This window comes from Myxine glutinosa, chromosome 10 (genome assembly GCF_964187855.1).
Source record: "Myxine glutinosa chromosome 10, kmMyxGlut1.1, whole genome shotgun sequence".
Classification (NCBI taxonomy): Eukaryota; Metazoa; Chordata; class Myxini; order Myxiniformes; family Myxinidae; genus Myxine; species Myxine glutinosa.
Genome location: NC_136270.1, coordinates 93,497,601 through 93,511,232, shown reverse-complemented (window position 1 = coordinate 93,511,232; position 13,632 = coordinate 93,497,601). Strand labels below are relative to the sequence as shown.

Sequence of the window (13,632 nt, the reverse complement as noted above, 5' to 3'; positions counted from 1 at the left end):
AGACTAACCGGTGCAGCTGGCGATCATCTCTCCTTGTGGTTCTGCGTGGACGTCCTGGCCTTGGTATTGGAGTAGGGACACCCCTCTGAGCATTTCGTTTCAGGATCTTTGACACCTGACCTTGAGTGATGCCATACTGCCGAGCAATAGCACGCTGTTTCATGCCAGAATTTCATAAAGCCACCACTCCATGACAAACAGCATTGTCAAGTTGACGAACCATCTCCAGAGGAAGCGGCAATAACTTTTGTAGACGTGCAGCAGTTGTTTTCCACTAATACAGAACGCAACAACCCTTATATACCCGATTGTGAAGCCAATCGTCAAATGTACCTGTCCTTACATTTTGTCACGCCACCTGTGATATAATCCTGTTATTGACTTCTTGCTGCGAAAGACAATCAGTGACATGGTTCTTTCAACAAAGACATCACCGAAGGGTAAAATTAACTCACCAGATTGATATACTGAGTTCAGAAAGTAAACCCAAGTCAAGAAAAAAAAAATCCCATATTAAATGCCAAGTCTGTATGTAGATTTATTAGAAATTAGAAAATATTTATTGAAAAAGATTTATATATATACTATTTAAACATTTATATTTATATATACAGTCACGTGAAAAAGTAAGTACACCCGATGTAAAGTTTTGACTTTTTCGACACATTTCAACATACAGCTATTTGATCTTCATTTCAACAATATTGATAGATAAAGGTGATATAATATAACAAATATCATGAAACATTTACATTTTGTAGTCCATTGTATAATTTCAATAAACATGAATGCAAATTTCGCATGTGGAAAAAGTAAGTACATCCTTGGCTCGAATAGGTGGTATTGCCCCCTTTGGCAGAAACAACCTCAAGTAGGCATTTCTTATAACTGTCTACCAGTCTCTGACATCGACTGGGAGAAATTTTTGCCCACTCCTCCATGCAGAATTCTTTCAGTTGTGCAATGTTTGAGGGGTTTCTTGCATGAAAAACAAAAACAGCTCGTTTCAAATCCCCCCACAACATCTCGATGGGATTTAGATCTGGGCTTTGACTTGGCCATTCCAGAACCCTACATTTCTTTCTTTTCAGCCGTTCCTTGGTGGATTTACTAGTATGTTTAGGGTCATTGTTATGTTGCAAGGTCCACCTTCGGTTGAGCTTAAACTTTCCAACAGATGGCCTTTTTTTTTTCTTTTTTTTTATATACAAGATCGAGGCTCGTGAAAGAGCGAACATTAATCACATAGAAAGACAAACCGACACATAAAACATATAACATGGGGAGCGGTAGACAAGATGGGGAGAGAGGGGGAAGGACACAAACACAACATTTGAGAGCAGGGACATCGAGAGATCTGTGGGAGGGAGAGGGTTTTGGGGGGGAGGCATGGGAAGGGGGGGAGTGGGAGAGGTATAAAACATATGGACACTGCCAGGCCTTTCAGGAAAGAAGTTGGAATTTCAAACAAAATGGATCTGGGGTGAATTAGGGGGGGTATAAAAGATCAAGGTTTTGGATGGGGGAAGACAAGAGATGGTGGTGAACAGCTGTTTTAAAGACCTAGAGGGAGGAGTTGGATTGAAGGGGGTGTGGGAGTTTGTTCCAGAGGCGGGAGAAAAGAGGAATGAAAGAGTGAAGGTGAGCAGAGAGCCGAGCTTTTGGCAGTTTAACCATCAGAAGGTTGCTGGCAGATCTTGTGCGACCTGTAGGAATATTTGGGGGACAGAGCACAGAGAGAGCTGGGGGAGCAAGGCCGGAGAGGAGTCGGTAGAAGACAGAAAGACCACCTACCTGCCTGCAGTGAGTGAGTGAAAGGCCCTCGGAGATAGCTTCATCGTGGGAGATTCCAATGATTCTGAAAGCTTTGGTTTCAACAGCGTGAAGCCGAGCTAGGTGTGAGGCAGGAGCACCAGCCCATAGGGGAGAACAGTATTCCATTGAGCTGAGGATGAAAGCCTTGTATGTGGTGAGGAGCTCAGGCCTCACATTATCCTCAAGCACCCTCTGGTACAATGAAGAATTCATCGTGTATTCTATGATGGTGAGCTGCCCAGGCCCTGATGCAGCAAAGCTGCCCCAAACCATAATATTTCCACCACCATGCTTTGCAGTTGGTATCAGGTTCTTGTTGTCAAATGCTGTCTTTGGTTTTCGCCAAACACGTCTTCTGGTACTGTGGCCAAATAGCTCTACCGTTGACTCATCTGTCCAGAGCACATTGTTCCAGAAGTGCTGGTCTTTGACTAGGTGTTCATTGGCAAACTTTAGTCTTGCCCTGATGTTCTTTCTGGACAGCAAAGGTTTCCTCGTGGCACACCTCCCATGTACATCAAATTTGTGCAGCCTCTTTCTAATGGTAGACTCGTGCGCTTTGACATCAACAGTGGCAAGAGCTACCTGTGGGTCCCGTGATGACATTCTGGGGTTCTTGGAGACTTCTTTCAGCATCTTGCGGTCTGCTCTCGGGGTGAACTTGCTGGGGCGGCCTGGCCTGAACAAGTTGGCAGTTGTTTGGAATCTTCTCCACTTGTAGATGATCTTCTGGACAGTCGAATGATTGATTTCAAATTGTTTGGAGATCTTTTTGAATCCCTTCCCAAACTCGTAGACATCTATAACCTTCTTTTGATCTAGGCATGGTGACGCCACACACTTCAACAACAAAGAGCAAACCAAACTAAATGTCTGAGGTTTAAATAAGACAGGTTCCTCCAAGATCCTCTCTGGCGATGTTCTAATCATTTGCACCTGAGCTGGTGCACTGGATTCTAATTTTAGGTATTTGAAGTCTTGATAAATGTAGGGGTGTACTTACTTTTTCCACACGCGAAATTTGCATTTATGTTTATTTAAATTATACAATGGACTACAAAATGTAAATGTTTCATGATATTTGTTGTATTATATCACCTTTATCTTTCAATATTGTTGAAATGAAGATCAAATAGCTGTATCTTGAAATATGTTGAAAAAGTCAAAACTTTACATGGGGTGTACTTACTTTTTCACGTGACTGTATATATAGGTTTGGAGCGTTAAAGTGGTGCCCGGAACCATCTTGCACTCTCCGTGGCAGGATTGCTGGTCTTACTTTCTGTCTCACTCAAACTATAGCTACCGGGCTAGTTTCAACCTTTCTTTCTTGCAAACAAACATCATACACTTTTCTTACTCATTTTCACTCGACTATGCATGTATGTGTATATATATATATATATATATATATATATATATATATATATATATATATATATATATATATATATATATATATATATATATTGTTGCGGATATGAGGATTGAGTTTTTTTTATTGTGTTGTTATTATTATTGCTTTAGTCTGGACCCTCCTGCCTCCAGTGTGTATAAAGGTCAAAGGGCGTTCCCGTAGTTAGTTCCATAAAGCATACATGAAGGACACTATAATATCCCTGTTCAGTAGTTTATTTCCCTATTCTGTGTATTAGGTTAAGGCGTTGTCTTCCATTAAAATGACACTCCATTGCACCAAGTGAAATAAGATAGATTCCCTTCATTCTTCATTCCCATTCCCAAAACCTCCATTTCCCCTTTCGTCATGGCCAAGCCTCGATTGCCAATATTACATCCCCTCCAAAACCACCATTGAACATGTGCTCGGGTTGGGAAAGAAAATTTGATGCTACTGCAGGTTCTTGTATTTTACTTTGATGCAGTAGCGTTGTTCAAGTTTTTCCGTCATTTTGTCAAAAACGAAAATCCGACGGCGCTCACTTACATGTCCTCACTCATCGGCGGTCTGCCGTCGAATGACAGCTTCTGCAGGTGGGAAAAAATTCACGCGTGCGCATTAGGATCGCCTACATACGTGCACCAATCAACGCCTCCCTAGCTTCTTTTTTTTACGCACGAAAAATAAAGGTCAGATACTTTTTGAACACAGTATCGCTGTGTTCACATGTATACACACCCTGTAAATGTGGGGTTTGCTGTATTGGTAAACATGAGATAAACTGGGGGAATTTGGCAAACCACTGTTGTATGAAAAGGATGATGAAAGACAACCTACTTGTGAAACACTTAATCAGGTCTGTTGGTTCAGGTCTCATATGCTGTAGTTCTGACAATGGTGACTGGCATCTCCCTGCAGGTGAACCTGTTCTTTGTGCTGAACATTGTGCGAGTATTAGTGACAAAACTGAAGGACACACATCATGCTGAGTCCCATATGTACATGAAGGCTGCACGCGCTACCCTCATCCTCGTGCCATTACTCGGAATTCAGTTTGTGCTGGTTCCTTGGCGCCCAGAGGATCGTGATGCTGGAGACATCTACATGTCCATCATGAACATTTTTACGCATTATCAGGTACATCAAGTGAAAGCTCAAACAACCCCATTTGTAAACAGTGGGATGTTTTAACTTGGTTCATTTAAGCATCATGTTCTGTCAGGCCATGTTGAGATGGTCCACGTGGAAAACAGGGTCGTAACTCCCTTAACCGGTTTGTAAACGACCCTCGTGAAAAACTTTCACTGGCTTTTCGCCAATCAACTGCTCGTGATGTGAGAAATCGTTAACAGAGACCTTAATAGGCATTATATTGACCTGCTATAATAGGGGAAGGGAGTGAGATAGGAATGAGGAGGATCAATATCAGTTCAGATTGTTGGTACAGGTCTTAAACAGCTGAGGATTGTAAGAAATGGGGAAAGCATATTGAGGCTGCTGATTCCAGAGTTAAGTGGTGTGAGGAAAGAAAGAAGATGTCTGTTCATTGGTTCTGTATTTCTGAAGCGACACACAGTAAGGGTGGGTCACTGAAGCTAATGGAGTGGAGCGAGGACATCGTGGGTAGGGGAGCGGCAGCTGATGGCTCTACAGAGCAACGGTCATGGTAATAACGGTAGAGGGGTAAAGAGGAAACCGTTCCGCACCCCTGCGCTAGGCAGGCTCCGATAGCATTCCTCTCTGCTGATCTGGAGAAAATAAGCAACTTGCCCACATTTTGTCTGTTGATCCATTTCCCCCTCCACCTCTCATTCTGCTCTTCCATGAGCATCGATACCTGCATTAACAAAAACATCGTCAGCAGTGGGGCTGAGGCTGAAAGCTACAATTTCTCAATAAGACTACGTTGATCATCTGTGTTCCTCAGAAAATGTTCAAGGAATCCTTGTTTTATCCCAGTATTATTATCATGCAAGAACAAGATAAAGAGATTTGTTGAACAGTTGTTATTTCCCTGCTGTTCATCGTGGCTCTGTACTTGTTGCATGGTACAATATTGCATGATGCCTCCCTTCTAGAACATTCTACAAATTCATACAATAATTACACATAATTGTAAGTACCGGTACATTTACATTGATTTATATGTGAATCGTTTATGGTTGAAATTTCAAGGGGAGGTTGTCCCTTGTCCTAACGTTACTGCAAAGTTTGCTTCAGTAAAATACAAGAACCTGAAGACCTTTTCACTTTACAACAGATCAAGAGATGTATTACTCGAGTGTGTACAAGCCTCGTGTGGAGGTGGTCATGGTCTCTTGGTAAGGGCTATGCTGGATGGTTTAAAAATGCCTTCCCAGCAGTCAGTCGAGGTAGGAATTTGGAATTTGGTCAGGGTGCCGGCAATAACTTGCCTGCTCTTTGCGAAAGACACCGAGGGATATTTTACATCCACCAGCAGATGGGTTCCCGTCCTACAGTCCATATATGAGGGATGGCACATTATTGTGCGATGCAACGTCCTACTAGCGAAACACCAATCTGACAGTTTATCGTGGGGTTAGGAGTCAAATCCATACAAGACAAGCAAAAGGTAAGTGTATGCTCTGTACTATCCTGTCGGCCTTATGAATAGTGAACAAATTGTTGGGATGTTTAAAAGATTTGATTGATCAGCTCTGATCTGATCAGCTCGCTCATAAGTCTGAGGTCCCAGGCTCAAATCTTATATTTTGTTAATCTGTCCATCCTCCATTAATGTCCTTAAAATCCACTCTAAATATATGAGTCATGTGTGTGTGTGTGTGTGGCATGTTTTTTTGTGGAATTCTACTGGAGATTTCTGATATGGAGTGTGACATACCAAATGATCCTCATGATCTCCTGAGTTGATTAAGCCAAGTTAACGACAAAAATCCAAAAAGAATTCCCATTTTTTAAATGCACGCCATGTTAAGGTGTATACAGCAGCTTAACACGTCCTTCCACGACATGGCATTCTAATCACAAAATAAAAAAGAAGACGTCATGCGGAGCACCATACTTGCAAAATCCGCCCCCCAACCCCCCTTCCATTGATACAGCAAATTGTTCATTTCATGAAGATTAAAATTTACGATCTTGATCAAAGCTCGGGTCAACAGGATGAAAAGTGACGATTTTTCAGATGAAAAATGATGATTTTAGAAGTTTGACCTTGAGTTGACCTTTGACCTTTTGACGTCAAAAATAGTTGGCTTCCCAATTCAGTGAGGCAATACACAAATGCTGTTCTATTTTCAAGTCAATCGGATGAAAATTGATGGGTTTTTCAGATGAAAAGTGATGATTTTGGAAGTTTGACCTTGAGTTGGCCTTTGACCTTTTGACCTCAAAAATAGTTAATTTCCAAATTTAGTGACGATATACAAATGCTATTCAATTTTCAAGTCAATCGGATTTAAAATGGCGATTTTAGAAATTTGACCTCCAGATGACCTTTCACCTCAACATCAACCGGCTTCTCAATTGGGACGACTTCTACAACTTGGTGAAGTTTCGTGACGATCGGTTGAAAATTGTGACCTGTAGGCCGGTGACAAACAGACAGACAAACAGACAGCCAGAACCACAAATGCAACCGACCAATATACTTGAAAAATCTTCGATTTTGCAAGTAATAACAAAAGCAATAACATTGTTCCAAAGCATATACTAATCTATCTATAATTCCAGTAATCTCTGTGTGTTTGTTTGTACGTTTGTACGTTTGTACGTTTGTTTGTTTGTCTGTGACCGCTGTTTCTCGACAACCACGGGTCCGATATACTTGCAACTTGCCAGGTATATTGCTGGGGACCCGAGGATGTGCCTTTTCAAGGTTTGAAATTAATCGGACAAGTACTTACCGAGCTATGGCGATTTAGCCGTTCGCCGTTCGCTTTGGCGTTGCGAATGGACCAAACCATTGCATGTAAATAGAGGGGGGGGTTCTGTGGTCGTTGCGAATGGACCAAACCATTCATGTAAATAGAGGGGGGGGGGTTCTGTGGTCGTTACTGCCACGTGGTTTCAAAGTTTTTTTTTGTTGTTGTTGTTTGCACGCATGTTTTTTTGCACCCACGTACGGGCACGCCCTAGGATGTTTACACACACACACCCCTACACAAATTTTTTTTTATTTTTTATTTTTTGGCAAGGAACGGGCACCCACGTACGGGCACGTCCTAGCTTATATATAGTACGGGCATGCCCTAGTTAATAATAATAATAATAATAATAATATTAACAACAATAATAATAGTAGTATCATTTGGCAATAATAATAATAATGACCGTATAATCCTCGCCGTGGCCCAAGCAGATCTGGGCCTGGTGAAAGGCTAGCCATGACGAGCCCGCTCGTATCCTTGTCCTACATATGAATATATGTCCAAACTCCTTCCTGAACCATGGCCACTGTAGGGGAAATTTTGTTTTCAAAACATGAACTGAACAAGCATCGATTGATCATCACATTATTAATTTATTATTTGCAAAATCGAAGATTTTTCACGTATATTGGTGGGTTCCGTTTGTGGTTCTGTCTGTTTGTTTGTTTGTTTGTCTGTTTGTCACCAGCCTACACGTCACAATTCTAAATCGATCGTCACGAAACTTCACCAAGTTGTATAAGTCGTCCCAATTGAGAAGCCTATTGATTTTGAGGTCAAAGGTCATCTGGAGGTCAAATTTCTAAAATCGCCATTTTAAATCTGATTGACTTGAAAATTGAATAGCATTTGTATATCGAGTCACTAAATTGGGAAATGAACTATTTCTGAGGTCAAAAGGTCAAAGGTCAACTTAAGGTCAAATTTTAAAAATCATCAATTTTCATCTAAAAAGCCGTCGATTCTCAACCGATTGACTTGAAAATACCAACTTTAAAATACCAACTTCTGTCCTGGAAGTCCTTGGTGTCCTTGTGTTTTATACTTCTCCCACCCACCCCCGCCCCCCCTTCCCACGCCTCCTCCCCCCAAGCCCTCTCCCTCCCACACATCTCCCTGCTCTCAAATGTTGTGTTTGTGTGCCTCCCCTTCTCTCCCCATCTTGCCTTCCGCTCCCTTTTTTATATATATTTTGTTTGTCTGGTTGATTTGTTTGTGAAGTAAATGTTAGCTCTTTCACGAGCCTCGATTCAGTATATAAAAAAAAATTGAACAGCATTTGCATATCGAGTCACGACATTGGGAAACATACGATTTTTGAGATCAAAAGGTCAAAGGTCAACTCAAGGTCAAACTTCCAAAATCATCACTTTTTATCTGAAAAACCCGTCAATTTTCATCTGATTGACTTGAAAATTGAACTGCATTTTCACACTGAGTCAATAAATAGGGAAACCAACTATTTTTGAGGTCAAAAGGTCAAAGGTCAACCTTCCAAAATCATCATTTTCATCTGAAAAATCGTCAATTTTCTTCCTATTGTCCCGAGCTTTGATCAAGATTGTCAATTTTAATCTTGATGAAATGGACAATTTGCTGTATCAATGGATTTCTTTTTCTTGGGGAGGGGGGGGGGGGGGCGTATTTAGCAAGTATCGTGCTCCGCATGACGTCATCTTGTTTATTTATTCGCAATTCGTTGGACTGGGTGAATCAACAAAGCAATGGTGAGGAAGGTCAAAATGAAATGAACCAGGATGTGTGCAAGGCAGTTCGAGGGAAGGAATCCTTCCTTGAGCCAGATGTATTAAATGTCTAACACGTGATAGGCTCCCGTGGGATGGAATAAGTTGTCTGAAAAAGACAAAGGATCATGAAACTTTGTGAAATCCTTTTTCTTCTTGAATGAAATATGGCTGCTGCTTCATACGTCCCATGCGTGAGGTCATGACATGTGGTCTTAAAGACTCAGGTCTTTATAAAATCAGCCCCCAAGTGAAAGATACAAACTGAAGCAGCGAATGGACCAGTGGTCTATCGTTTTTCTTTTCTTTCTTTGATCAGATATGAGGACCTCAGGACCTTAGGGGCCATTTCCTGCTTTCCTGTCTACTCGTTCCCCAAGGCTTGGGCCTGGTGCATTTCCGCTTAATTCCAGGCTTGGAAAAATATTCTTATCTGCACTTCCACCATAATGTGTTTACTTGTCTTTTTCAAAGTATAAACACTGACTGATGTGTGTTCAAGTTTGTGTGTTGGGTGCGTTTTATTTATCACTTTTACCAAAACAAGAATAATGAAACTCGCTGCCACGGTCTTTTGTGTATCATAGCTGATGTCGATTTGCACTTGTCGTGCAAGAATGGTTTTATTTATTTATTTATTGGTATATTTGTACAGAAACATGGGCTCAACAGAAGAGCTAAATGACAGAGCGCAGCAGTTCACATACTGAACAGGGAGACGATGACATTGTACGAGTGGCAGAAAGGAAAGGGGTGGTGGAAGGGGTCAGTGAGAATAGGAGAGACCACAGGTGGGTATAGGAGAAAGCACGAGTTAACAATTGGGAAAAACGCTCTTGAAAGACTGGATGGGGGGTGGGGGAAGACAACAGGCACAGGGTCCGTTTCACAGACGGGTGAAGGAATGGAGATGAGCATTCAGCTTCGAATTGGGGACAGTAACCAGGGGTGGGATGTTGGTAGAACATGTGTGACCTGGCACGATGGGGGTGGATGGACAAAGGAGAGGGTGAGAGGAGTGAGGCATAAAATCCAGAGTCAGTCAACCTGCCTGTGTGCGGCATGAGAAACAGCTCGAGACTCGGCCTCCTGCCGAGGTATACTGATTACATAGAGGAGGGGTTACCTGTTCCTCAAACTTCCCGCATTGTGAGAAACAGAGCCTGGGACTCGGCCTCCTGCCGAGATATACCGATTACATAGAGGAGGGGTTACCTGTTCCTCAAACTGCCCGCATTGTGAGAAACAGAGCCTGGGACTTGGCCTCCTGCCGAGATATACCGATTACATAGAGGAGGGGTTACCTGTTCCTCAAACTGCCCGCATTGTGAGAAATAGAGCCTGGGACTTGGCCTCCTGCCGACATATACCGATTACATAGAGGAGGGGTTACCTGTTCCTCAAACTGCCCGCATTGTGAGAAACAGAGCCTGGGACTTGGCCTCCTGCCGAGATATACCGATTACATAGAGGGGTCACCTGTCCATCAAACTGCCCGCATTGTGAGAAACAGAGCCTGGGACTTGGCCTCCTGCCGAGGTATACTGATTACATAGAGGTCACCTTAATTTGATTTCTCAAATAAGCAATACCTGTTTCCCTCGGCTTCTGACCTTTTCAAAGCTGGACTGTTCCTGTATTAGTTACTGTACTGTACTTCACGTCTGTACCTGTATTAACCTGTCTGGATTTATTTATTTTTGTTTCATCTGTGTTATCTCAAGCTCTGTGATGAGTTTAATGATTGAATATATTGAAATATCGGGACTGATAATTTTTTTGTATAGTATTGTGACTTAGTTTAAATCCAAAACAGAGTTTGATTATTTATTTATACTTTCAAACTTCCTTTACTCAGTTAACCAGCAATACAGAAACAAAGTAACCAGGTTGCTTTCATCTTGCAGGGATTACTCGTGGCAACCTTATTCTGCTTCTTCAATGGGGAGGTACGTACCCACATCTCTAATATCTCATCAGATAAATGATTATTTACTGTAATAAATTTATTACATATTAATTTGACTGGTACTATACAGTGTTGTGAATACACACTGCATGGCCAAAAGTATGTGGACACCCCAACATCACATCTGTATGTGCTCGTCGAACATCTCATTCCAAAATCATGGGCATTAATATGGAGTTGTCCCCCTTTGCTGCTATAACAGCCTCCACTCTTCTGGGAAGGCTTTCCACTCGATGTTGGAACATTGCTGTGGGGATTTGCTTCCATTCAGCCACAAGAGCATTATTGAGGTCGGGCACTGATGTTGGGTGATTAGGCCTGGCTCGCAGTCGGCGTTCAAATTAATCCCAAAGGTGTTTGATGGGGTTGAAGTCAGGGCTCTGTGCAGGACAGTCAAGTTCTTCCACACCGATCTCGACAAACCAATTCTGTATGGACTTCGCTTTGTGCATGGGGGCATTGTCATGCTGAAACAGGAAAGGGCCTTCCCCAAACTGTTGCCACAAAGTTGGAAGCACACAATTGTCTAGAATGTCATTGTATGCTGTAGCATTAAGATTTCTCTTCACTGGAACTAAGGGGCCTAGCCCGAACCATTAAAAACATCCCCAAGACCATTATTCCTCCTCCACCAAACTTTACAGTTGGCACTATGCATTTTGGCTGGTAGCGTTCTCCTGGCATCTGCCAAACCCAGATTCGTCCGTTGGACTGCCAGATGGTGAAGCGAAATTCATCACTCCAGAGAACGCGTTTCCGCTGCTCCAGAGTCCAATGGCGGCGAGCTTTACACCAGTCCAGCCGATGCTTGGCATTGTGCATGTTGATCTTAGGCTTGTGTGTGGCTGTTCGGCCCTGGAAATCCATTTCATGAAGCTCCCGACGAACAGTTGTTGTGCTGACGTTGCTTCCAGAGGCAGTTTGGAACAGTGAGTGTTGCAACCAAGGATAGACAATTATTACGCGCTTCAGCACTCGGCGGTCCAGTTCTGTGAGCTTGTGTGGCCTACCACTTTGCGGCTGAGCTGTTGTTGCTCCTAGACGTTTCCACTTCAGAAGAACAGCATTTACAGTTGACTGGGGCAGCTCTAGCAGGGCAGAAATTTGACGAACTGACTTGTTGGAAAGGGAACATCCTATGACGGTGCCATGCTGAAAGTCACTGAGCTCTTCAGTACGGCCCATTCGACTGCCAATGTTTGTCTTTGGAGATTGCATGGCTGTGTGCTTGATTAATGATTATATATACCTCTCAACAATGGGTGTGGCTGAAACAGCCGAATCCCATAATTAGAAGCGGTGTCCGCATCCTTTTGGCCATGTAGTGAATGTAAAAGTTGAAGATTGGGCAAACTTTGGAAGTATTATATCAGTATAAAAAGAAACTTTTGAATTTTGTTTGCATCGATAACTAGAACGGCACCCAGTAGAGCGCATACGTCCTGCAGGCTGAACACTATGTTTTGTATCCCACTGAAAGGCAGGATCTGGATTCGGACCTGAACCAAAGTCTAATCAGCTTGTTCTTGTCACCTAACCAACTCGTCCACCAAGTTTCGTCTGAATCCGTACATAACTTTTTGAGATATTGTGCTATATAATTTTTGGCCTTATCTCTCAAAGGTGAAAAATCCTTTAAAATTATCGTAATTAAATCACTAAAATCACTAATCACTAAAAAAAACTAGAATATAATCAATTTGCTGTTGTCACTCACCCAGCCTGTGCACCAAATTTAGACCGAATACATCCATACGTTTTTGAGAGAACCTGCTCAATGACAGACAGACAGACAGACAGGGGTGAAAACACAACCTCTGTCCACCTACGGTAGCAGAGGTAATAATAATACTCGTGAAATTTATTTTTCTTTGCATTGATGATGTCATTTGTTTTCTCATTATGGTTAATCGTGAACGTTCAACAGGAACAATATAGCACGTTTCAATGGCTGCGAAGCTCCACATTCACCATTGCTCTACCTTAACATGTATTGTTCTCACCGGATGTCCAACAGGTGCAGATGGTGCTCAAGAGACATTGGTTGCAGAGCCAACACCGGACGCGCACTTCCAAGGACTCTTGCCGCTCACCCTCCTGCACCGCTACCTCAATCAGCGATATGCCGAGTTTAGGGATGCACCATTGCAATGGGGGGCACATTAATGGGAATGCTTATGAAGAGGTATCTTTCCACGAGTAGCGCAGCCATTCTCGCATAACAATGTACTCCCAACTGGCCATCCTTTGCTCCCTCTCTCTCGGAAAAGGGCCATGCATAGTCTCACTGATCATGATGTTGCTGGCAACATTACATGTAATTGCACTTCGCAGGTGTTCTTGATAAACCCGTTCTCTGTATTGAACATTTACCTCTGACTGCAACTTAGTGGACCATAAGATGCCATACTGTGTCCTAAGCTATATGCCTGTGGTACTGCCCTGTAGAGATCTTTTTCTAGATTTATTATTCATTTTGGTCAAGGCTTCTCCCATTTTAATTCACCCTTCCATGTGAATGCTTCATTTATTAATGATTCCAATAACATGAAAGGGCTGTAAAATACATTTAACTTTCTGGCCTTTATTCCTTATCCATTTCTCCTCTGTATTTTTAAAGGATTTACGGCTCATAGTGGACACACACACATGACTGTTAGATGAGATAAACGCAGCCACTGAGCTTGGGGAACGTGCCGTCACTTCCGGGCCACTCAGGGTACCAGCGACGTCACAACAATGGCACCGCCAGTCTCCACACCCTCAGCGGAGCATTTCCGAATGATGAATTTT

At 42.5% G+C, this 13,632-nt stretch overlaps 1 protein-coding gene across 1 annotated transcript in view; it reads left to right on the top strand.

Annotated features, from left to right (window-relative positions):
- Positions 1-13,426, top strand: part of LOC137433957 (calcitonin gene-related peptide type 1 receptor) — a 72,435-nt gene extending 59,009 nt beyond the window's left edge. Inside the window, exons 11-13 of the mRNA XM_068126476.2 lie at positions 4,133-4,351; positions 10,778-10,819; positions 12,857-13,426. Of these exons, the coding sequence (XP_067982577.1) occupies positions 4,133-4,351; positions 10,778-10,819; positions 12,857-13,042 (447 nt within the window). The 3' untranslated portion in view covers positions 13,043-13,426. The remainder of the gene's footprint in view (positions 1-4,132; positions 4,352-10,777; positions 10,820-12,856) is intronic.
- Positions 13,427-13,632: the final 206 nt, after the last annotated feature.